The 25,693-nt window shown below is 44.7% G+C and overlaps 1 protein-coding gene across 2 annotated transcripts in view; it reads left to right on the top strand.

The window, feature by feature from the left end:
- Positions 1-25,693, top strand: part of ASTN2 (astrotactin 2) — a 796,374-nt gene that overhangs the window by 490,344 nt on the left and 280,337 nt on the right. The window contains exons 9-10 of one of the 2 annotated variants that reach the window (XM_067471887.1): positions 5,193-5,267; positions 6,219-6,344. In XM_067471887.1, coding sequence (XP_067327988.1) covers positions 5,193-5,267; positions 6,219-6,344 — 201 coding nt within the window. Of the gene's footprint in view, positions 1-5,192; positions 5,268-6,206; positions 6,345-25,693 lie in introns of both variants that reach the window. The other variant, XM_067471888.1, reaches the window with a different exon arrangement.

Here is a 25,693-nt window from a genome sequence, read left to right as displayed (position 1 = left end):
TGCGATTTAAAACTCCAAAGTGCATCAGATATTAATTAAGGATTTTCCAATTTGGAGACAAGGGAGAAATAAATGGATGCACGTACTCCTGTTGTAGTATGTTTGTTAGAGTGATTGCGTGCAAATATAGTAATGCTACCAACAACAACAATAACAACAACACCTGAACATTCAACCCTGGATTAATAGTGCTTGTACATTTCAATTTTGTTGCTATGGACCACAAAGACTTCTGGGTTGAAGCTCTGAAATGCATCAAATATTAATTCAAAGTATCTCATTAAGAATTTTCCAATTTGGAGACAAGGGAGAAATAAATGGATGCACGTACTCCTGTTGTAGTGTGTTTGTTGGAGGGATTGCATGCAAATATAGCAATGCCGACAAAAACAACAGCAACACCCAAACATTCAACCATGGCTTAATAGCGCTTGTTCATTTCAATTAATGCAATTAATTAATTTATTAATTAATACAATTACCGAGAAGGCTGGTGTTGCAATACACTCACAAGCCTAGTTGTATTGGACTTAATTACTGAAACTTGCATTCTTTCTGATTTCTATTCAAAAGAATGCTAATGCTATGTTATGAATAACTTTTCAATAACTTTAAAGCAGAGGTTCCTTTTATGGCTACGAGGGATGAATGAAAAGTAATGCCTCCACCTTCGTAACTCCTCAAAAGATGGCAGTACTGCTTTGTGGCAGGTACTGCCTTGTTCAGTAGACTCTCCTCTACAGTTCCATTTTGGTGGGAAACCTTAGCATTGAATGGTTGTGTTATTAAAGTGCAAAGTAGGGAACCCTGTGCAGACAGTTAGTCAATGCGACTTAAGCAATGTGCAGTCATTGAATTCTTGACAGCATAAAGGTGTCACCCAAAAGGAGATTCATCAGAGAATGCAAGTTGTTGATGGTGATTGTGTTGATGTGAGTACTGTGTGTCATTGGGTAAGTAAGTTTAAAGATTTTGAGGTGGGAATATCTGACTTGCGTGACAAACAAAGAGTTGGGCATCCTGTAACAGCAACCACCAAGTTTCACAAGCAAAAAGTTGACAGATTGATTCAGAACGATCGTCTATTTATGGTGATTGTGTTGATGTGAGTACTGTGTGTCGTTGGGCAAGTAAGTTTAAAGATGTTGAGGTGGGAACATCTGACTTGTGTGACAAACAAAGAGTTGGGCGTCCTGTGAAAGCAACCACCAAGTTTCACAAGCAAAAAGTTGACAGATTGATTCAGAACGATCGTCTATTTATGGTGATTGTGTTGATGTGAGTACTGTGTGTCGTTGGGCAAGTAAGTTTAAAGATGTTGAGTTGGGAACATCTGATTTATGTGACAAACAAAGAGTTGGGCATCCTGTAACAGCAACCACCGAGTTTCACAAGCAAAAAGTTGACAGATTGATTCAGGACGATCGTCTATTTATGGTGATTGTGTTGATGTGAGTACTGTGTGTCGTTGGGCATGTAAGTTTAAAGATGTTGAGGTAGGAACATCTGACTTGTGTGACAAACAAAAAGTTTGGCAGCCAGTGGGCGTCCTGTGAAAGCAACCACTGAGTTTCACAAGCAAAAGGTTGACAGATTGATTCAGGACGATCATCTATTTATAGTGATTGTGTTGATGTGAGTACTGTATGTCATTGGGCAAGTAAGTTTAAAGATGTTGAGGTGGGAACATCTGATTTGCATGACAAACAAAGAGTTGGACATCCTGTGACAGCAACCACCGAGTTTCACAAGCAAAAGGTTGACAGATTGATTCAGGACGATAGTTGTATCACGAGAGAAATTTCAAGCATAATCAGCATTTCACAACAACGTGTGGGTTATATTATTGCTTTGTTTGGCTATCAGAAGATCTTTGCACAATGGGTTGTGGAAACAAAGTGTCAACTTCTTCTGTGACGGCTTTAAATAACTTGTTCATTGTTGGCAGAAATGTTTCCAATTGTCTGGTGATTATGTGGAAAAGTTAATGGTGGTAGTTAAAGAGCACATTCTAAAGATTATTTCTGCATTTGATTTATTAAAATATTCCCATTCAAACCCAAGTAACGAAGGTGGAGGCATTATTTTTCATTCAACCATCGTATTTTCCAGTAAGAAGAAGGGTATCAGAATTCTACACAACGAATTGTATTGGACATACCGGCATATAGATTCTGTGTAGCTACATTGAATACACAAACAACCTACAGTTACATTGACTAGAAAAAACAAAGGGGAATTACATTATTACTCCACATTTTCATTATCCATACTATGCCGTTACAACCAGACGCTTTTAAAAACAAAACTATGATGTGCTGTTCCCTATGTCTGGGCGAACTGCCTGTGCTTTTCTTGAGAAGATTGAGATTCTCAGCAACTGAGTCAACATCAAAAAAGGATATTTATTTCTCAAAGTTGCAAACAGAACAGTCAGTTGATAAACCAAATAGATATTTCTTCTTTCTCTTCTCCACCAGTTACTGAGTCAGCCTTTCCCCAAGTGGCAAAGGGATCCAGGGATCCTTCACCCTAATCCAGAGCTGTTGTCTTTTAGAAAGAACAAATCTTTCCCTATCTATCTAAGCTCCAGATTAGCCTTAGAGATAAGGCAATGCAGTCTCTCTCTCTATAAGACTCTATAAAACTCAATTCTCAAAGCTCAATATCTATTTTTCTTTATACTCTATAACTCTCTTATAATCTCTCTAACTATAGCTCAATTCTTCTCAATAAACTTCTCTGTCTATCTCAATTGTTCTCAATTCCTGTCTATAACTCAATTGTTTTTACAGTGTTTTGTCAGAGCTACCTTTCTGGCCACCAGCACATCAGATTCCTTCTTCAGAACTGAACAGGCAGGGAGGACTCCAAAATGGAAGTCTTTCCCCGGGAGCAGGGGCGGGCTCAAAGATCTGTTCCCTAAGCCAATCATTGCAAAGAGTTTGCAGACTGGCTTTTCCCGCCTTTGGCTGTTAAACTCCAGGCTCCTGAGAGAAAGGCAAGGGGCAGCCACTCCAAGCAACTAAAAAAGCAATGCAAACCAGTCTCCTGGGAGACGGAACACATACACTTTCATTCATCCTCATTCATCCAGATATTACCATATCCTTTCTCCCTCTTTGGAGAACCTGCTTAGGCCAGGCCCTACTATTCCTGCAAGCTGCCAACACACAGTTCCAAAACTTCCAAAATGCCAAATTGCATCCTCTTTCCCTAAGAACAATGCCAAGGATCAGATCCCTGTTTTCTCTTCAGCAGAAACTGACTCCCTGCACTAAAATCACACTCCTTTCTCTTCCCTTGAGACCTGACATTCCCAAGGTACATCATCTCTTTCAAAAGAGCATGGCGGGGGAATAGCACAGCTGTTTGTCACACTTGAGAATTGTTAGGTTGAGTCTTTTATAGGAATATTCTGCTGATATTGCTCCAAAATTGTAAGTCATTGATAGATGTTTTCCCAGGCTGAAACATCCTGGCTTCATCTCATTTCCTGGCTATTGTTGATTTTGCTTAACTGGTGTTGGTAAACGTAAGGAGACTTGTGTTGACTTCTTTCTTAACGTAAGGAACCTTATAAACATTTCCTTAACTTAAAGAGCCATTGTTTCTGGAAATGTAAATATGTTGTTTTCCCCCCAAAGCTCAACAGTTAATCATTGTCACAGTTCTCATCCACAACTTTTAATTACAATTAAGTATTATTATTATTATTAATTAATTTATTTATTTATTTATTTATTTATTTAGAGTTTTTATAACCCGGTCTTCTCAACCTCCGGAGAGGGACTAAGGCCAGCTAACAACAGAGGATTCAATACAATAAGATAAAATATACATCATCAATATAAAATACATTAAAATACAATTCATACCATTTACAAAAAAGTCAGTTCGTCAGAGTGAAATCACAAATTACAAATTCATCGCCATCCGCCAGTAGGTCAAAAGTTATTGACTCAGTCATCAATCTGCAAATGCAGTGTCCCAAAACCATGATTTTACCAGCTTTCTAAAAGTTAGGAGGGAAGAGGCAGATCTAATCTCCATCGGGAGGGAGTTCCAGAGCTGAGGGGCCACCACTGAGAAGGCCCTGTCCCTCGTTCCTACCAAGTGCGATTGCGAAAGAGGTGGGACCAAGAGCAGGGCCCCTACAGAAGATCTTAACAACCTTGATGGTTCATAGGGGAGAATTCGTTCGAACAGGTAAATTGGGCCGGAACTGTTTAGGGATTTATAGGTCAACACCAGCACTTTGAATTGTGCTCGGAAGCTGATTGGCAGCCAGTGGAGCTGACGCAACAGAGGAGTCATATGCCCCCTGTACCCCACTCCTGTTAGTAGTCTGGCTGCCGCTCGTTGGACTAGTTGTAGCTTCCGGGCAGTCTTCAGAGGCAACCCCACATAGAGAGTGTTGCAGTAGTCTATACGGGATGTAACCAGAGCGTGTACCACCATGGCCAAGTCAGACTTCCCAAGGTACGGGTGCAGCTGGCGCACAAGTTTTAATTGTGCAAAAGCTCCCCTGACCACCGCCGAGACCCGGGGTTCCAGGCTCAGCTATGAGTCCAGGATCACTCCCAAGCTGCGAACCTGCGCCTTCAGGGGGAATGAATCCTTCACCTCCGTCTTGTAGTTTTCCAGGCCTCCAATCTTTAGAATGGTATCTCCAAAATTATTAGCTCTCAGTAAATCATTCCTTTCATTCAGTTTATTCATGTTAAATCCACATTTATCAAATCTGCACATTATTCTAATATGAGTCCTATACTTATTTTTAAGATAAATGGAATCAGAGAAGACACTTTCACACAAATCTATCTATCTATCTATCTATCTATCTATCTATCTATCTATCTATCTATCTATTGATGTTTCAACTGTAAAAGCTCATAATATTTCTTTAAGCCTTTACAGATCCCTTGTGAGCCCATTGTGAGGTCCATGGAAGACAATAAATATAATTAAATATAGATAGTATGATGCCACAGCATACTATCATAAATAAGTAGCAGTGTTATGGAAGGAAATTGGTGAATATTTTATCAAGATGAGAACCAATAAGTTACATTGAATGGTGTCGTTATAAAAGATGGAATAGATTTCCTGCAACCTCACTTAGTTCATAAATTTCTCTGAGTGATTTCTGTGCATCCCATGTACTTTCCTTCATTTTGGATTTCTTTTAGACCGTGGCCCTATACAACCCTTGAAAGAGGCTATGACTTGGTTACCGGAGAACAAGCACCCGAAAAAATACTTAGGTGAGTCATTCAGTATCTTTGGTTGGGAAACTGGGCCACCACAGAAGTTGTTAGGTGACGTCATTACATCTGTTGCATGATATCAATCTGGCCTGGAGAACAAGCCCTATGAGGAGCGGCCTAAGGAGCTGGGCATGTTTAGCCTGAAGAAGAGAAGGCGGAGAGGAGATATGATAGCCATGTATAAATACGTGAGAGGAAGCCACAGGGAGGAGGAGGGAGCAAGCTTGTTTTCTGCTTCCTTGGAGACTAGGATGCGGAACAATGGCTTCAAACTACAAGAAAGGAGATTCCATCTGAACATGAGGAAGAACTTCCTGACTGTGAGAGCCGTTCAGCAGTGGAACTCTCTGCCCCGGAGTGTGGTGGAGGCTCCTTCTTTGGAAGCTTTTAAACAGAGGCTGGATGGCCATCTGTCAGGGGTGATTTGAATGCAATATTCCTGCTTCTTGGCAGGGGGTTGGACTGGATGGCCCATGAGGTCTCTTCCAACTCTTTGATTCTATGATTCTATATAAGAACAAGGCAGTTCTGGGTATTTCAGTCATGTTTCCTTGCTTGGCTGCCTTTCATGGTAGGCCACTTTGGAGCCATAGAATCATAGTATTGGGAGTTTCATTTATTTTTCACATTTCACAATATATGTCCCCCTCAGCATTTTCTAAGTCCTCCAACTCTGTGTTGTAGATCAGCCAGATGTTGATGGTTTAACTGATGATTTAGAGAAAATTGTGGGATTTCCTGTGGCCTTCAAGTCTGGGAAATGATGTTTCTCTCTGTGAAAAAATTGGCTCGGAAAGTGCAGGGCCTTGTTACAGAAGAGCCAGAAGTAGCAACAGCAGATAAGGAATCGAGCAGCTCTATGGAATTCCAAAAAACAATGTGCTTTTCTGTTGGCATCATTCTTGCCTTCTCTTCTTGTCTTTCCTTTCTTTGAAGGTCCACCTACAGCCTGGGCCAGGGCCTCTGGCTTCCCGTCAGCAAGAGCTTTGTGGTGCCTCCGGTTGAACTTTCAATCAATCCATTGGCCAGCTGCAAGACAGATGTCCTTGTGACGGAAGATCCGGCTGATGTCAGGTAAGAACATGTACTCTGGATGAGGAGAACTTGCAGTTACCTTCATGAGGTTCTCAAACTGGAGAAGCACAAGCTTCTCTCTCTCTCTCTCTCTCTCTCTCTCTCTCTCTCTCTCTCTCTCTCTCTCTCTCCCTCTCTCCCTCTCTCTTTCTGCCTTGCTTTCTCTCTGCACAGAGCTGTCCTTTTCTTGCCTCTTCTAGAATTTCAGCCTGAGGAACCTTGGTCAATGACAAACAGACCTTTAACCCATCAGGGGACAATCTGTGGGTCCTCTGATGGTATGGCCTTCAACTCTCAGAAAGCCTAATAACTGGTAAACTTGGATTTCTGGGAGTTGTAGTCCAAAACATTGAGTAACCACAGGTTGAGAACCACCAATTTAGATTCTTCTGGGTGAGATCAGCCTTTTCTCCTTGACCTGGTCCATGATCTGGTGGGAAGCAGCACCTTTTCAGGGAACATCATCTTGTGAAGCCAAGACGTGAAGAGCAACAGATCCAGATGTGCAACTCAAAGGAGAATAAATAAGGAGCAACTGAGCACTTCCATGACATGCCGCAAATGTTAAATTATTCAAAATTTAATAAATGTGGTAATGAATATTTGATGTTGAATTATGGAAGGCTCCACAAATACGTTGGGAACCCAAGAGCTCATTACATCTGCATTAGAACTCAAGCTCCCCTTAGACGGCGATCAGTCTGTTGGATCAGGATGTTTGGCGCCCCATGATAGATGCAACGGGTACAGTTTGTAATATTTACTCCATCTGCTGCTGATGTTGTTGCTTGCCTTCAAGTCAGTTTCAGCTTATGGTGACCCTGTTGTAGGCTTTCCTTGGCCAGATTGAATCGGAGATAGTTAGCTATTGCCTTCTTCTGAGGATAAGAGAACACAGCTTGCCCAAACAGTAGGAGGAATTTGTTTAACTCCGTGTCCTGCTTGTGGATTTCTCATAGAGCATCTAAGAACTAGACAGACCTTGACTTGATCCGTTAGGCTTTTCTTAATGTCATTTGTCCTAACGTTTTGCTTGAATACAAAACTTAATGCTAAGACTTTTTGCAGCTTGGCCATGATTGTTATGAATAACTTTTCAATAACTTTAAAGTATAGGCTCTTTTTATTGTAATTTTCCAGTAAGAAAAAGGGTATCAGAACTTTAACAACATTTAGGCATAGAAACATACAGATTCTATGAAGCTACATTGGATTCACAAACAACCTAGAGTTACATTGTCTAGCTAACAAACAAACAAAAGTGGGTTACACTTCTACTCAGCACTAGCTGTACCTGCCACGTGTTGATGTGGCCAACCTTCCCTCCCTCTTTCTCTCCTTCCTTCCCTCTTTCCTTCCTTTCCTCTTTTTCTTTCCCTGTTTCTCTTCTTTCTTCCATCTCTACCTGTTTCTTTCCTCCCTTTCTTTGCTCTTTGGTTACATCCTTCCTTCTCTCCTTACTTCCTTCACTATCTTTCGTTCCTTCTCACCTTCCTTCCCTCTCTTTTTCCTTTCACTCTTTTATTTCCTTCTCTCCTTCCTTGTTTCTCTACCTTCCTTCCTTCCTTCCTTCCTTCCTCCCTCCCTCCCTCCCTCCCTCCCTCCCTCCTTCTCTCCTTCCTTCCTTCCTTCCCCCTTTCTCTCCTTCATTCCTTTCATCTTTCACTCCTTCTCTCCTTACTTGTTGACTGTCCCATTTAATATTGTATTTATATCTTACATAGAAAGAAGGAAAGAAAGAAGGAGGGAAAGAATGGAAAGAAGGAAAAAGAAAGGGAGGGAGGGAAGGAGGGAAGGAAGGGAAGGAAGGAAAAGAAAGAAGGACAGGAAGGAAGGACGGAAAGGAAGGAAGGGAAAGAAGGAGAATGAAGGAGGGAAAGGAAGGAGGGGGATGAAGAAAGGAGGGAGGGAAGGAAGGAAGGAAATAAAGGGAAAGGAGGAAAGGAAGGTAGGGAGGGAGGGTAGGAGGGAGGAAAAGAAGGAAAGGAAGAAGGAAGGAGGGACAGGAAAGAAGGGAAGGAGGGAAAGAAGGAGAGGAAGGAGAAGGAGAAGGAGAAGGAGAAGGAGAAGGAGAAGGAGAAAGAGAAAGAGAAGGAGAAGGAGAAGGAGAAGGAAAGGAAAGGAAAGGAAAGGAAAGAAAGGGAGGGAGGGAGGGAGGAAGGAAGGAAGGAAGGAAGGAAGGAAGGAAGGAAGGAAGGAAGGAAGGAAGGAAGGAAGGAAGGAGAGGGAGGAAAGAAGGGAAGGGAGTGAGGGAGAGAAGGAAGGTCCTTCACTCAAGCACTGTCGACCTTCCTTGCCGCCTCCTCCTCCTTGCCTGGGGGCTCCGCTGCTGCCGCTGCCACTCATCTGCCCCTTCCTCTTCCAACAGGTCAACCATTTCAGTTCTCATTAGCAGGTTTTAATTACTGAATGTAGTTGTTTTCCAAGATTCTAAGAATTTTAGAATTATGTCTTTAGCCCAATTAGGCCCCACTCATACACCTTTCATACAATTCCATTCAAACCATATATCATATTTCATCATGACATGATGTCCATACTGTACTATCTTGTGGATTTGGTTTCCACATATGTATGGAACTGTATGCTTCCCGTGGCTGCTCTTTGACACATTGCATTAGCAGCACCGCTACTGGGGCAGTCCTGTTTCTTCCTCGATAATCTGCTAGTAGATGTTGGCTCTCCTTTTTTCTTTGTCTGCATCCTCAGTCACAGTGAGCATACCATGTTCCTCCTGTCCACTTATTAGCCTGACACTGTTGCCTGAGGGGTCACTCTTCCCGGAGATTTTAATGGAGGAAAATTGTTAAGCATCTGCTGAGTTGGAAACCTTTGTGGCTCTTGGGGGTAAGGTCTCAGCATGGCTCTTGTCTCTTAATGAAGTTGTCTTGAGCACAGAAGAGATCCGCAGCGAGGGCAGCAAAGGATGGTGCTCTGCTTTAGTGCCACTTCCAGTAAATAATTCTGTTTCATAAAGCTAGGGGCATTTTCAAAATATTGTGTGCTTGCCTGCGACAGAGGAAAGGAATGCTAGAACTATGTTGAGAGTAGGATTGTACACGGAACCGTTTTAGCCATTTTTCTCCGGACAATTCAGCTTCTTCGGCTGGGTTGGATGCCCATAACGGTAAGGGCCCAGATATCATGGATTCCTGTATAGAACCACAGTGGCACAACGTGTTAAACCCTTGTGCTGCCTGGACTGCTGACCTGAAGGTTGGGTTGGCAACCTGATGGTTGCCAGTTCAAATCCGCGAGATGGGGTGAGCTCCCACCTGTCAGTCTAGCTTGCCTCCCAGCAGGATGGTAACACGTTCGGGCATCCCCTGGGCAACGTCTCTGTAGACGGCAAATTCTCTCACACCAGAGGTGCTTGTTTATAAAGCTACTAGCAGTCCCCTGCCATGCGTTGCTATCAGAGGTGGCCCTAGGTAATTTTCAACGGTAATCAAACAGTATTTTGGCATGTCCCCCCCCCCCCAACCAATCATTTATATATATTTTCTGTTCGTCGTGGGAGTTCGGTGTGCCATAGTTGGTTCAATTCCATCATTGGTGGAGTTCAGAATGCTCTTTGATTTTAGGTGAACTATACATCCCAGTAGGAGCCCCCGGTGGCGCAGTGGGTTAAAGCACTGAGCTGCTGAGCTTGTTGATCGAAAGGTCGCAGGTTCGATTCCGGGGAGCGGCGTGAGCTTCTGCTGTCAGCCCTAGCTTCTGCCAACCTAGCAGTTCGAAAACATGCAAATGTGAGTAGATCAATAGGTACCGCTCCGGCGGGAAGGTAACGGCGCTCCATGCAGTCATGCCGGCCACATGACCTTGGAGGTGTCTACGGACAACGCTGGCTCTTCGGCTTAGAAATGGAGATGAGCACCACACCCCAGAGTCAGACATGACTGGACTTAATGTCAGGGGACTACCTTTACCTTTACCTATACATCCCAGTAACTACAACTTGCATATGTCAAGGTCTGTTTCCCCCAAGAGCGCCTCAAGAGCACCCCTGGGCAAAATCAACTATACTCCGAATGCTTACTTTGCGTAATGGGTTGAGCCACTCCTGGTTGCTGTAGACCAGCCTGGTGATCTGGAAAATAAAGGGATGAGAAAGTGTTGGTTTCTAATATATGTAATATCTATATGCTTGTTGGTAAACAGTATTTCTTGCTGTTTTTTGTCAGTGTTGATGTGGAGATTGTCTGGTTAGCCTACTCTGGAACATGCAACATATAATTGTTCTTCGTTAGGGTCCCTTTCAAATCTATGATACTATATCTGTGTGTGTGTGAATCGTATATATCTATCTATATCTAAGGCTGGATGCCTCTTTGTCAGGAAGGCTTTGATTACGTTTTCTTGCCCTGGAGAAGAGAGTTGGACTGAATGGTCTTAAGTATTTTCTGTTGGTCAAGGGAGTTCTGTGTGGGAAGTTTGGCCCAATTCTGTCGTTGGTGGGGTTCAGAATGCTCCTTGATTGTAGGTGAACGATAAATCCCAGTAACTACAACTCCCAAATGTCAAGGTCTATTTCCCCAAAACTCCCTCTGTGTTTATATTTGGGCATATTGAGTATTTGTTTGGTCCAGAACCATCATTGTTTGAGTCCACAGTGCTCTCTAGATGTAGGCGAACTACAACTCCCAAACTCAAGGTCAATGCCCACCAAACCCTCCCAATATTTTCTGTTGGTCATGGGAGTTCTGTGTGCCAAGTTTGGTTCAATTCCATAGTTGATAGAGTTCAGAATGCTCTTTGATTGTAACTGAACTATTCATCCCAGCAACTACAACTCCCAAATGGCAAAATCATAATTTTTTGAGTGATGGTCACTCCTTGTCTTGGGAGACGTTTTGTTGCCAAATTTGGTGTGATTTCGCTCATTGGTTCTTTTGTTTTTAAGGTACTCATGACGCACAGAGCATTTATATATAGATAGATAGATAGATAGATAGATAGATAGATAGATAGATAGATAGATAGATAGTACTCCCAACCCTGCTATATGCCTGCAAGACATGGACTATCTACAGACGTCACATGCATATACATTTTCTGATGGTCTTTGGCAACCCCTCTGAAACTCCATCATGACCCCCAAGGAGTCCCAACCCCCAGGTTGAGAAACGCTGGTCTAAAGGTACCATATCCCAATCAGATCTTGAAAGGGACTTGTATTTGGGACAACAGGATAAAACAAATTAAATCGAATGTTGTAACATAATGGGGTCTTTCCTCTTATTCTTCGGTGTCCCAATTTTCCAATGGCTATAATGAGCAACTCATGATACATGTCACAGAGGCACCTTCTTAATTGTAGTTATGGGCTAGGAGTTTATTCAGTGCAGATTTCTTTTCACACTCTATGCTTTGAGTTGTTAACAGCCTTTTTGTAAGTGAAAAATTCCTATTTTTTCCCACCTTTTTCCCACCTGTTGGTTCCTACACAAGAGTGTTTGAAGACCGGGACATCCATAGGGAGACCAAGATGCTTATTTATAAAGCTATTGTCCTTCCAATCCTGCAATACGCCTGCGAGACGTGGACTATCTACATCAGTGTTTCTCAACATGGGGGTCGGGACCCCTGGGGGGGTCATGAGGGGGTGTCAGAGGGGTCGCCAAAGACCATCAGAAAACATAGTATTTTCTGTTGGTCATGGGGGTTCTCTGTGCCATGTTTGGCCCAATTCTATCATTGGTGGAGTTCAGAATACTCTTTGATTGTAGGTGACTAATAAATCCCAGCAACTACAACTCCCAAAGGTCAAGGTCTATTTTCCCCCAAACTCCACCAGTGTTCACATTTGGGCATATTGAGTATTCATGCCAAGTTTGGTCCAGATCTGTCATTGTTTGAATCTACAGTGATCTCTAAAAGGAGGTGATCTACAACTCCAAAATTCAAGGTCAATGCCCACCAAACCCTTCCAGTAATTTCTGTTGGTCACGGAAGTTCTGTGTGCCATGTTTGGTTCAATTCCATTATTGGTGGAGTTCAGGATGCTCTTTGATTGTAGGTGATCTATAAATCCCAGCAACTACAACTCCCAAATGACAAAATCAATCACACACACCCCCCCCCCCCAAATTCCACCAGTATTCAGTTTTGGGCGTATCGAGTATTTGTGCCCAGTTTGGTCACCATGCATATCGGATATTTACATTACGATTAATAACAATAGTAAAATTACAGTTATGAAGTAGCAATGAAAGTAATTTTACAGTTGGGGGTCAGCACAACATGAGGAACGGTATTAAGGGGTTGCGGCATCCGGAAGGTTAAGAACCACTGATCTACAGACATTACATGCAACTCCTAGAACGATTCCATCAGCATTGCCTCCAAGGGCAGATGTCTTCACTGTGTCTAGTTGTGATCCCCAGTTGTGCCAGTCAGCTTTCGTATGATATTGTTTCTCGCACCCACTTTTTGCTTGATGTTCAGGCAGTGCTTCTTGTAGGTCAGAGAACGGTCCAGAGTGACTCCCAGGTGATCCTCAGAGCTCAGAATGCTTGTCTGTTCTTGAGATGAAAAGCACATGTCTGTGTTTTAGATGGGTTAGGGATCAACTGGTTTTCCCTGTAATAGGCAGTAAGGGCACCTAGAGCTTTGGAGAGCTTCTGTTCAACCATCTCAAAGCTCCCTGCTTGAGCAGTAATGGCACGATCATCAGCATAGATGAAGCTCTCTGTCCCTTCTGGCAGTGACTGGTCATTTGTGTAGATGTTGAACATGGATGGAGCAAGCATGCTCCCCTGAGGCAGGTCGTTCTTCTGTTTCCGCCATCTGCTTCTCTGACCCTAGAACTCAACAAAAAAGCTCCTGTTTTGTAGCAGGTTTCCTATGAGGCGGGTGAGGTGGTCGTCCTTTGTGATATTATACAATTTTCTCAGGAGGAGGCGGTGGTTCACAGTATCATAGGCTGCTGACAGGTCTATGAAGACAGCTCCCGTGATCTGCTGCCTTTCAAAGCCATCTTGTATGTACTGAGTCAGGTTCAGCACTTGCGATGTGCAGCTTTTGCCTTTCCTGAAGCCAGCTTGCTGTGGAATCAGACATGGGTCTATTTTTTCCATAATTCTATGCAAGATAAGTCTCTCCAGAACTTTGTAGAGGTGGCACAGCAGGGAGATTGGTCTGTAGCTTTTTGGGTCATTACGGTCTTTGCCTGGCTTCAAGATGGCGATGACTCTTGCTTTCCTCCAGATTTTGGGGATCTGACAGGATGCCGTGCAGTTGTTCATCAGCTCATAGCAGCCAGCGCCTTGCTTTGGGACCAAAGTTCTTGATTTGTTCCATCCGTAGATCATCCAGGCCAGCTGCTTTGCCATTTTTACATTTATTGAGAGCCATGTCCAATTCAATAGATGTAAAGGGTTCATGGAGGTTGTTGTTCTCAATCTCTGGTTGCCTGGCTACCACATAAGTTGCCACTCTGGTTGCCACATAGAGTGAGTCATACAGAAGGACCCTTTCTCCATTTTCTACCCAGGCAAGGTGGGTATGTAGAAGATAAGATCTCCAAAAGAAAACGATAGTTTATGCAACGTTGCATCCAGGCTTTGGAGCATTTCATTTACCTGTCTGGAAGAGTAGCTTCGCTGACTGCTTTCTTTCGCCGCCTCTAAAAGAATATGTCTTCGCTCCAAGCAAGTCCTTTATCAGACCCTTTAATCAGTGTTCGCATTGAACCGTAGAGGGAGCGCCCTTCAAAGTCTATTGCTCTGTCAATAATCGCATCAACTGCCGCCCGATAAAGGCGTCCCTGCTCTCCTGACAGCAGCCACCAGTGATGAATGGCAGGTTTAACTCGATGGAGCAAATTGATCATTGCTTTGCCGGACATTGTTTCACATCGCAGTGGTGCTGTCATCACCAAAAGAGATAAATGCCCCACACCAGGAAGGAGTGGACTTTTTTGTGGATTCTAAATGATTTTTAAAAAAGCAAGTTTTGTTCAGAATTTTAGATGAGCAGAGTTACTTTTAGTGCAGAAATGCCAGATAACTTTGGACTGCAGTTCCTCCAGACTGTGTAATGCAGTGTTTAATTTATTTATTTATTTATTTATTTATTTATTATTTACAGCTTTTTATATTCCGCCCTTCTCACCCCGCAGGGGACTCAGGGTGGATTACAATGTACACACATATGGCAAACTTTCAATGCCAATTTTTGACATACAGACATACACAGAGGCTATTTAACTTTTTCTGGCCTCCAGGGGAGCTGTCGCTTTCATCGTCCATCTGCAACGCTGATGAAGCACTGCCGCATTCCCCGCATGCTTCCCCGCTGGAATGCTTTGCTGGAGTCTTCTTTATGGCCTCATAAATCAGTTAATTTAGCCTCCCCACACTTTAAGGTGGTACCTTATTTTCCTACTTCACAGATGCAACTGTCTTTCGGGTTGCAAAGGTCGACAACAGGCTACACACAATTGGTTGGAAACCCACTCCAACCCGGGCTGGCTTCAAACTCATGACCTTTTGGTCAGAGTATTTATATACCACTTATCTCACCTCGAGGGAGATTCAAAGTGGTTTACACATAAGTAATGGCAAAATTCAATGCCATTACTAACAATTACAGTTATACACTACAATGAGACATAAATCAAGTTAAAAACAAAACATCCACAAGCAATAAAACAATCATTAAAACAATTAAACAGTCTCGTCCATCGAATTGTCGTTCCAATCATTGTCTTTCTGAAATGCTGCATACATTTACTTCTACTTCCCAAAGGCCTGGTTCCAAAACCATTATTTTAATTTTTTTCTAAAAACCAGGAGGGAGGGAGCAGATCTTACCTCATTTGGGAGTGTGTTCCATAGGCGGGGGCCACCGCCGAGAAGGCCCTGTCTCTCATCCCCGCCAGACGCATCTGTGCTGTTGACGGGAGTGAGAGCAGGGCCTCCCTGGATGATCTTAGATTACGAGGTGGGACATAGGGGTGGATGCGTTCGGACAAGTTTCTCAACCTTCCTAATGCCGCAACCCCTTAATACAGTTTCTCATGCTGTGGTGACCCCCAACCGTTTAATTATTTCCATTGCTACTTCATAACTATAATTTTGCTACTTTTATGAATCATAATGTAAATATCTGATATAAAGAATGTATTTTATTCACTGGACCAAATTTGGCACAAATACCCCATACACTCAAATTTGAATACTGATAAGGTTGGGAGGATTAATTTTGTCATTTGGGAGTTGTAGTTGCTATGATTTATAGTTCACCTGCAATCAAAGAGAATTCTGAACTCCACCAATAATGAAATAGAACCAAACTTGGCTCACAGAACTCCCATGACCAATGGAAAATACTAGAAGGGCATTGACCTTGAGTTTGGGAGTTGTAGTTCACCTATATCCAGAGAGCACTGTAGACTCAAACAATAATAGATCTAGACCAGATTTGGCATAAATACTCAATTTGCCCACTGGTGGAATTTGAGGAAAATAGACCTTGACATTTGGGAGTTGTAGTTGCTGGAATTTATAGCTCGTCTACAATCAAAGAGCATTCTAAACCCCACCAATAATAGAATTGGGCCAAACTTCCCACACAGAACCCCCATGCCTTGAAGGGATTCACTGGTGTGAGCCTCCCTCCAGCCATGCACGCTCTCCTCTTCCCACATAAGCGCATCATGCTGTCCTGCACCGAGCACGCCTGCTCTCCCTTTCCCACTTGGAATCTCAAAAGCAGCCCTCTCCTTGGCTGAGAGGCCGACCAATCACAGCGGAGGAGTGCTTTTGGTGGGAGGATTCTCTATTTCCAAAATGGAAGAGAAGGACAGGTGGATGGATCTTCAGCTTTCTTCCTAAGACCATCAGAAACTTATGTTTTCTGATGGTCTTTGGAGACCCCTTTGAAAACCCTTTGTGACCCATCAGGGGTTCCGATCCCCAGGTTGAAAAATGCTAGTGTAATGACACCTCTTAACCAGTTGTGTGCTCTGGCTGATTATTAGATAGGAAATATGGGTTATTTTTATATACCTGTCCTTATCAGTATGCATTCAGAAGCCACTCTAAACACCTTCGCAGAGGCATATGAGAAGCTCGGCCTGTCATTGAACATCAAGAAAACCAAAGTGCTCTTCCAGCAGTCACCAGCCAATCCCTCTCCAAAGCCAGAAATACAACTTAATGGCGTAACATTAGAAAATGTCGACCATTTCCGATACCTTGGCAGCCACCTCTCCACAAAGGTCAACATTGAGACCGAAATTCAATACCGCCTGAGCTCTGCGGGTGCAGCATTTTTCCGAATGAAGCAGAGAGTGTTTGAGGACTGGGACATCCTTAGGGATACCAAGGTGCTTGTTTATAAAGCTATTGTCCTCCCAACCCTGCTATACTCCTGCGAGACGTGGACTGTCTACACATGCAACGCCCGGAACAATTCCATCAGTGCTACCTCCGAAAAATCCTGCAAATCTGTTGGGAAGACAAGCGGACAAATGTCAGCGTGCTGGAAGAAGTAAAGACCACCAGGTTTGGGACCTGCCTACCTTCGTGACCATGAACCATCTCGGGCTGTCCGTTCTTCTGGGGAGGCCCTTCTTTCACCCCCACCAGTCTCCCAGACTTGCTTGGTGAGTACAAGGGAGAGAGACTTTTCCTCGGTGGCTCTCCGACTCTGGAACTCACTCCCTGGAGAGATTAGGAAAGCCCCTACCCTAGAAACCTTTAAAAAGAACCTCAAAACCTGACTCTTCCGCTGCGCATTCCGCTGCGCATTCCGCTGCGCATTCCGCTGCGCATTTGAGTAGATCTACATCCTCATACTAGGGTTTAATTTAACGGTTTTTGATATTGGAGTGCATTCCCCCCCCCCCCATAGGAAAGTTTTGCTCCACGACGTCCACTAAAACGAGCTCTCCTCCCCAAATAATCTGTCCTTGTTTATCTCGTGTTTACCTCGCCTGAGTTTTTAATCTGTTTCTACAGGCATGTAGCCAAGGGGGGGGGGGGGGGACTTGAGGGACTTCAGCCCCCCCCCCCCCCCCGAAATTCTCATGGTGGTTCGCGAAAAAGCCTTACTGGTGCATTATTTAAACTGTTATGTTTATTCATATCATGATCTGATCACCATGCTCAATATATCCCATATGCATGGGGGTATTGGGGTAATGATACAAAAGGTTTGCTAGGCTAGACCTTCTTTCACTCAGACTCAGCCCCCCCGAAACTCAGCCCCCCCCCCCGAAACGAAATCCTGGCTACGGGCCTGTGTTTCTACCCAATTTTCTTTTATCCATTACATGTAGCTCGCCCATATTACCATGATTGTGTTTATTGTAATTTTATATTGCGATGTTGTCTTTTGTTTTATGTAATTGCGTTATTATTGTTTATTATTTGCGTTTGCGGATTTGTTTTATTTCATGTAATTGTTGTTTTGGCCTCATGTAAGCCACACCGAGTCCCCATTGGGGAGATGGAGTGGGGTACAAAGATTATTATTATTATTATTATTATTATTATTATTATTATTATTGAAACAATGGTCTTCCACCATCAACTCCGCTAGACCGGCCACATTGTCCGGATGCCCGACCACCGTCTCCCAAAGCAGTTGCTCTATTCCGAACTCAAGAACGGAAAAAGGAATGTTGGAGGACAGGAAAAGAGATTTAAAGATGGGCTCAAAGCCAACCTTAAAAACTCTGGCATAGACACTGAGAACTGGGAAGCCCTGGCCCTTGAGTGCTCCAGCTGGAGGTCAGCTGTGACCAGCAGTGCTGTATTTATTTATTTATTTCGGGTTCTTTTACCCCACCCTTCTCACCCCGAAGGGGACTCAGGGCGGCTTACAAAAGCAAAGGCACAATTTGATGCCTGCATCACAGAACAATCAAAACACAAAATTACATCAAATTCACAGTTAACAACAATTCATGCATTATACCAATAAAATCAATAAAACCAATACAAACCCATTTCCTCCTCCTGCATGGTCAGCGTTCGCTATCTCATAGTTCTAATTTTCAATTCCACTTCGTCAATCCTGTTGGTCTTACTCATCTGATTGTCTTATTTAATTGCCAGATTGCCCAAAGGCCTGGTCCCATAACCACGTCTTCACCCTCCTCCTGAAGGAGAGGAGCGATGATGATGTCCTGATTTCCCCCGGGAGTGAGTTCCACAGGTGAGGGGCCACCACTGAGAAAGCCCTGCTCCTCGTCCCTACCAGCCTCACTTGTGACAGTGGTGGGGTCGAGAGCAGGGCCTCCCCAGATGATCTCAAACTCCGGGGTGGAACGTAGAGGGAGATACGTTCGGACAGATACACTGGACCGGAGTTCTGTAGAATTTGAAGAGGCATGAATGGAGAGTGAAAGAGAGAAACATGCCAAGAGGAAGGCGCATCAAGCCAATCCCAACTGAGACTGCCTTCCACCTGGAAACGGATGCCCTCACTGTGGGAGAAGATGCAGGTCAAGAATAGGGCTCCACAGTCACCTACGGACCCACCGCCAGGACACTACACTTGGTGGACCATCACCCTCGGACTACAAGGGATCGCCTAAGTAAGTAAGTAAGTATCTGTGAATCAGGGTGATGTATCAGAGAGACTTGGGTTTGAACCTTTACAGAGGCACAAATGTGAATGTATGTTTCCAACCTGATTGCAAGTCACCGCAGTGTTATAAGAGTAAAGTTTGTATATGTGTGTTGATTTCAAAATGATATATTACAGTTCCCTCTACTTGGCATAACTATTTGTGAGCTTCGCTTGGAGTCAGGAGGTTGCAACCGATAAACAAGTATACGCATCACGAATTGCAATGCATGATTCTCAGAGATAAGGAAGGCAGTATGGAAATCACCAGATACAGGTGTAAGTACTGAAAATTATCTCTGAAGGGAATGGAAAAAGCTCAGGAAAAATAGGGGAAGGGGGTTTAGGAGCGTACTCTGGGCCTCATCAGCAGCGGCTTTGTAGAGATTTAGAGGATGATGAAAAGATTTACTGCTAAACATCTGTCTGGTTTGCCTCCCAGCAGGGGTTACATTGGAGAGCTTTGTGTATGCTCAAGATTTTACCTGCCTCCTCCTTTCGGCTGGGAGGAGATTTAAGGCTAGGAGCCTTAGGTGACTTTGTTTAATGGCGCACAGTTTGGATTTTCATTATCATTTATTGTATTTTTCCCCCTTCTCCCAGGGTATTCATCCACTTCTGAATGCGTCATGCCTTGAGAATCTTACTTTTTTCCTTTCGGTCCCTCTGTGAGAGAATGTAGATTGAGTGTTGGACTACGACTCTGATGACCAGGGTTCGAATCCCAATTTGGCTATGGAAACCCACTGGGTGACATTGGGCAAGTCGCTCTCTCAGGACCTGTAAACCACCACCCACCCATCCTTTCACACATACACACATGTATGTGGCACAGGTGTCTGAGTGTCAGCTGCGTTAAGATCACTTCTGACCAAAAGGTCATGAATCATAGAATCAAAGAGTTGGAAGAGACCTCATGGGCCATCCAGTCCAACCCCATTCTGCCAAGAAGCAGGAATATTGCATTCAAATCACCCCTGACAGATGGCCATCCAGCCTCTGTTTAAAAGCTTCCAAAGAAGGAGTCTCCACCACACTCCGGGGCAGAGAGTTCCACTGCTGAACGGCTCTCACAATTTTCCTCATGTTCAGATGGAATCTCCTTTCTTGTAGTTTGAAGCCATTGTTCCTTGTCCTAATCTCCATGGAAGCAGTAAACAAGCTTGCTCCCTCCTCCCTGTGGCTTCCTCTCACATATTTATACATGGCTATCATGGCCAGCTGCGCCCGTACCTCGAGAAGTCGGATCTGGCCACAGTGGTCCACGCTCTTGTTACATCCCGAATAGATTACTGCAACGTACTTTATGTGGGGTTGCCTTTGAAGACTGTTCAGAGGTGCTCTTTTTCCATTTCAAGCTGAGGAGACTGTTGCTCGTAGACACCTCCTGGTTGTGTTTGCAAGCATGGCTGCATGGGCACCTTTATTAACTTCCTTCCGAAGCAGTACTTACCGATATACTCACATTTCATCTGCCTTTCATCTCAAGAACAGAGAAGCATCCCGAGCTCTGAAGATCACCTGGGAAGGAATCCCACTGGAGCATTGCAGCGCACCCAAATACCTGGGAGTCACTCTGGACCGTGCTCTTACCTACAAGAAGCACTGCCTGAACATCAAGCAAAAAGTGGGTGCTAGAAACAATATCATACAAAAGCTGACTGGCACAACCTGGGGATCACAACCAGATACAGTGAAGACATCTGCCCTTGCGCTGTGCTACTCTGCTGCTGGGTATGCATGCCCAGTGTGGAACACATCTCACCATACTAAAACAGTGGATGTGGCTCTTAATGAGACATGTCACATTATCACGGGGTGTCTGCGCCCTACACCACTGGAGAAATTACACTGCTTAGCCGGCATTGCACCACCTGACATCCGCTGGGAAGTAGCAGCCAATAGTGAAAGGACCAAGGCAGAGACATCTCCAGCACATCCCTTGTTTGGGTATCAGCCAGCACGTCAACGACTTAAATCTAGAAACAGTTTTCTAAGATCTACGGAGATACTCGCTGGAACACCTCAGCAAGCGAGAGTCCAAAAGTGGCAGGCTCAAACCCAGAACCTCAAATAATGGCTGATACCAAATGAGAGACTCCCCCCTGGGCACTCAGAAGACTGGGCAACTTGGAAGTCATTGACGTGCTGGCTGATACCCAAACAGGGGATGAGCTGGAGATGTCTCTGCCTTGGTCCTTTCACTATTAGCTGCAACTTCCCGGCGGATGTCAGGTGGTGCAATACCGGCTAAGTAGTGTAATTTCTTCAGTGGTGTAGGGCGCAGACACCCCGTGATAATGCGGCATGTCTCATTAAGAGCCACATCCACTGTTTTAGTGTGGTGAGATGTGTTCCACACTGGGCATGCATACTCAGCAGCAGAGTAGCATAGTGCAAGGGCAGATGTCTTCACTGTATCTGGTTGTGATCCCCAGGTTGTGCCAGTCAGCTTTTGTATGATATTGTTTCTATCACCCACTTTTTGTTTGATGTTCAGGCAGTGCTTCTTGTAGGTCAGAGCACGGTCCAGAGTGACTCCCAGGTATTTGGGTGCGCTGCAATGCTCCAGTGGGATTCCTTCCCAGGTAACCCTCAGAGCTCGGGATGCTTGTCTGTTCTTAAGGTGAAAGGCGCATGTCTGTGTTTTAGATGGATGAGGGATCAGTTGGTTTTCCCATTAATAGGCAGTAAGAGCACCTAGAGCTTTGGAGAGCTTCTGTTCAACCATCTCAAAGCTCCCTGCTTGAGCGGTGATGGCACATAGTAGGTGTCTTGTGGCCAAATTTGGTGTCAATTCATCCAGTGGTTTTTGAGTTATGTTCATCCCACAAACGAACATTACTTAGATTTGATTCCTTCAAAAACCTTGTCAACTTGAATGTCATTTCTGGAAAAGGTTTCCCCCCCTTGCTATAGTCTCAGCCAGGGTTTGCAACAGGGTTCAGAAGTCTTAGCACTCAGTTGACAAAAGGATTAAGAATTAGTGATGAACAAGAGATGAAGCTTCCTGGGGTGAGGAGTGCTAAGTGAAGTCAGATTTGAAAGAAATTGCCCTCATCGAGGGAAGGGATCGGAGACTTACGTAGGGTTAAACCCTTCGCTCTGGGTGCTCTTTTCTTCTGGCAGGCTTAACAAATGGATTTGAATCTTTGCAAATGCTCTTTGAAAGCTTGGATTTGCTGACCTTAGGCCCTCTCTAATTACTTTGGCCTTTCCTTGATGGGGAAAGTGAGGCTGGATGGATTAAAGGGGACGACTTCTGTCTGGGGAAATTAGGGAGGAGTGGTTCCAGGGAACGAGCAACAGATTACTTTAGGATATCGATCCCTGTCTATCAAGTTCTTGGCACCTTGAGAAGCATCCCTCCCATCTTGTTCCCAAGGCAAGGATAAGTGATCCACAGGAACCTATTAAATTTGAGACTTCCTGTTTTTCTCTTCTTAATGTTAGTTACATCCAAGAAGAAATGCAAAGCGAGGACCCTCATGTCTTTTGGACTTCATCTTCTTCTATGTAAATAAAAATGTAATGTTCATTTGTGATACCATCAGAACTCAAAAACCACTGGGGGAATTGACACCAAATTTGGACACTATGTCTCTAACAACCCAATGTATGCTTTCCACTCAAAAAAACAACAAAAACAAAAAGCAGAAAGGACTTCTAAACTGCATGTCCACAAAGGGGAAACTGCATGTCTACCGAGACCCATGGCCACCCCCCCTCCTCCTCCTCGCGGGGAAACAGCCGGCCGTGAAAGCCAGGCGCACATGCGCGGCCGCACACACACACACACAAGCGAGTGTAGTGGAGGTGGAGGCACGCCACATGCAGCCCCTTCTCTTTCCCTCCTATGTCAGAAGAGCCGTCTCCTCCTCTTCCTTTCCCTATTGGGAAAGCAGCAGCAATGGCAGCAGCAACGGAGCATCCACACAAGGAAGAAGGGGAGGATGAGGGGGGAGGAGGCGAGGAAGGTCCACAGTGCTTGAATGAAAGACCTTCCTTCTCTCCCTCCCTTCCCTTCTTTCCTCCCCTTCCTTCCTTCCTTTCCTTTTCTTCCTTCCTTCTCCTTCCTTTCCTTCTTTCCCTCCTTCCCTTCCTTCCTGTCCCTCCTTCCTTCTTCCTTTCCTTCTTTTCCTTCCTCCCTCCCTCCCTTTCCTCCTTCTTTCCCTTGCTTCATTACCTTCCCCTTCATTTCCTTCCCTCCCTCCTTTCTTCATCCCCTCCTTTCTTTCCCTCCTTCCTTCCTCCTTCCTTCTTTCTCCTCCTTTCTTCCCTCCCTTCCTGTCCCTCCTTTTTTCCTTCCTTCCCTTCTTTCCCTCCCTCCCTCCCTTTTTTCTTCCTTCCTCTCCCTTCTTCCTTTCCTTCTTTTCCTCCCTCCCTCCCTTTCCTCCTTCTTTCCCTTTCTTAATTTCTTTTCCCTTCATTTCCTTCCCTCCCTCCTTTCTTCATTCCCCTCCTTTCTTTCCCTCCTTCCTTCCTCCTCCCTCCCTCCCTTCCTGTCCCTCCTTCTTTCTTTTCCTTCCTTCCTGTCCCTCCTTCCTTCCTTCTTCCTTTCCTTCTTTCTAAGATATAAATAAAATATTAAATGGAAGGGACAGTCAAGAAGTAACGAGAGAAGGAAGGAAAAAGGGAAGGAAGGAGAGAAGCAGGGAGGGAAAGAAGGGAAAAAAGATAGAGAAGCAAGGAAGGAAAGAAGGAAATAAAAAAGTGAAAGGAAAAAGAGAGGGAAGGAAGGAGAGAAGGAACAAAAGATAGAGAGGGAGGGAAGGAAGTAACCAAAGACCAAAGAAAGGGAGGAAAGAAACAGGTAGAGATGGAAGAAAGATGAGAGATAGGGAAAGAAAAGGAGGAAAGGAAGGAAAGAAGGAAGGAAGGGAAGGAAAAGAAAGCAGGAAGGACAGGAAGGAAGGAGGGAAAGGAAGGAGGGGTGAAGAAAGGAGGGAGGGAAGGAAATGAAGGGGCAGGAAATAAAGAAAGGGAAAGAAGGAGGAAAGGGAGGGAGGGGGAGGAAAAGAAGGAAAGGAAGAAGAAAGGAGGGACAGGAAGGAAGGGAAGGAGGGAAAGAAGGAAAGAAGGAGAAGGAAGGAGGGAGGGACAGGAAGGAAGGAGGAGGGGAGGAAAAGAAGGGGAAGGAAGGAAGAAAAGGAAAGAAAGGGAGGGAGGAAAGAAGGGAAGGGAGTCCTTTTGGGTGGAGTGTGGCAAAGGCAGCTACCTCCTGTGTGTGTGTGTGTGAAATGTGTGCTCGTGTTGCTGGAGACAGGCGAGCAGGTCAGACAGAAAGGAGAGAGTTAAAAAAGAAAGAAGGGTCTACAGAAAGTCCGTCCCCCACCCGCCGGCTTCTTCCAACAGGGAAAGGTGAAGGAGGAGGAGACCGCCCTCCTGGCAGAGCAGGGAAAGAGAAGGGGCTCCATGTGGCAAGCCTCCCCCTCCACTCCCATAGTGCCCATTCTCGCTTGTGTGTGTGGGGGGGGGGGGCATGCATGTGTGCCTGGTTCCTCAAGCTTTAATGGCCGGCTGTTTCCCTGCGAGGAGGAGTGGGCATGGCCATGGGTCTCAAGGGAAAGGAGTCCTTTCGGGTGGAGTGTGGCAGAGGCAGCTACCTCCTGTGTGTGTGCGTGTGTGTGTTAAATGTGTGCTCGTGTTGCCGGAGACAGGCGAGCAGGTCAGACAGAAAGGAGAGAGTTAAAAAAGAAAGAAGGGTCTGCAGAAAGTCCGTCCCCCACCTGCTGGCTTCTTCCAACAGGGAAAGGTGGAGGAGGAGGAGACCGCCCTCCTGGCATAGCAGGGAAAGAGAAGGGGCCCCATGCGGCAAGCCTCCCCCTCCACTCCCATGGTGCCCACTCTCACTTGTGTGTGGGGGGTGGGGGTGGGAATGCATGCGTGCCTGGTTCCTCAAGCGAGGAGGAGTGGGCATGGCCATGGGTCTCTTTGTAGACATGCAGTTTCTCCTTTGTGGATATACAGTTCAGAAGTGCTTTCTGCTTTTTGTTTCCGTGGGGTTTTTTTGAGTGGAGAACATACATTGGGTTGTTAGGTGTACCGTGTCCAAATTTGGTGCCAATTCATCCAGTGGTTTTTGAGTTATGTCAATCCCACAAACGAACATTACATTTTTATTTATATAGATAATGGATGTTGTAGGTCTGCTTTGTTGTGCATTGATTTTTTTTTTGCCTCTTTTTATTTAAGCTCATTGTTTACCTAAGCATGTACACAAAAGAGAGTGGTCTGAAGATGCGGGCTTTGCTTGCTGAATCGAGCGCGTGTCTTAGTCATGTGAACATGCCTTCCGAGAGGGCAAACGGGCCACGATCCCCATCCTATGCACAAATATCGGGTTTCCAGGGTGTCTCCCGGTGTCAAACTCAGTATCAGAGAGGGAGCCATTAATATTCAGGGAATTGCAGGGAAGATTGACTGCCTCATTAGCAGGCATCGTGTGGAATCCTGACAATAATTAACAACTCAACGGTCTTATTTGCTGGCCTATCACAGAAGTATTCAATCAAAAATGTAATTTGCTCAGCAGCTCCCATTTAGCATGGGGAGAATATCCCTTCAAAGTTTTAAATAGACTAATTAAGAGGGAAGAAATACAGGGGGAAAATTATTAACAGTATAGTTTTAATAGGAAATTATTGGAGCGTATTAATAATGCAATAACCATTTTTAACAGCTGTCTGTCAATTTGCAGGCCAGGGATAATTAAATTAGCCTCTAAGGGTTAGTCAAATCAGGATTTGGGCAAAACATGAGGACTT

This window comes from Anolis sagrei, chromosome 11 (genome assembly GCF_037176765.1).
Source record: "Anolis sagrei isolate rAnoSag1 chromosome 11, rAnoSag1.mat, whole genome shotgun sequence".
NCBI classification, from domain to species: domain Eukaryota; kingdom Metazoa; phylum Chordata; class Lepidosauria; order Squamata; family Dactyloidae; genus Anolis; species Anolis sagrei.
This window is presented reverse-complemented; position numbering and strand designations above follow the sequence as displayed.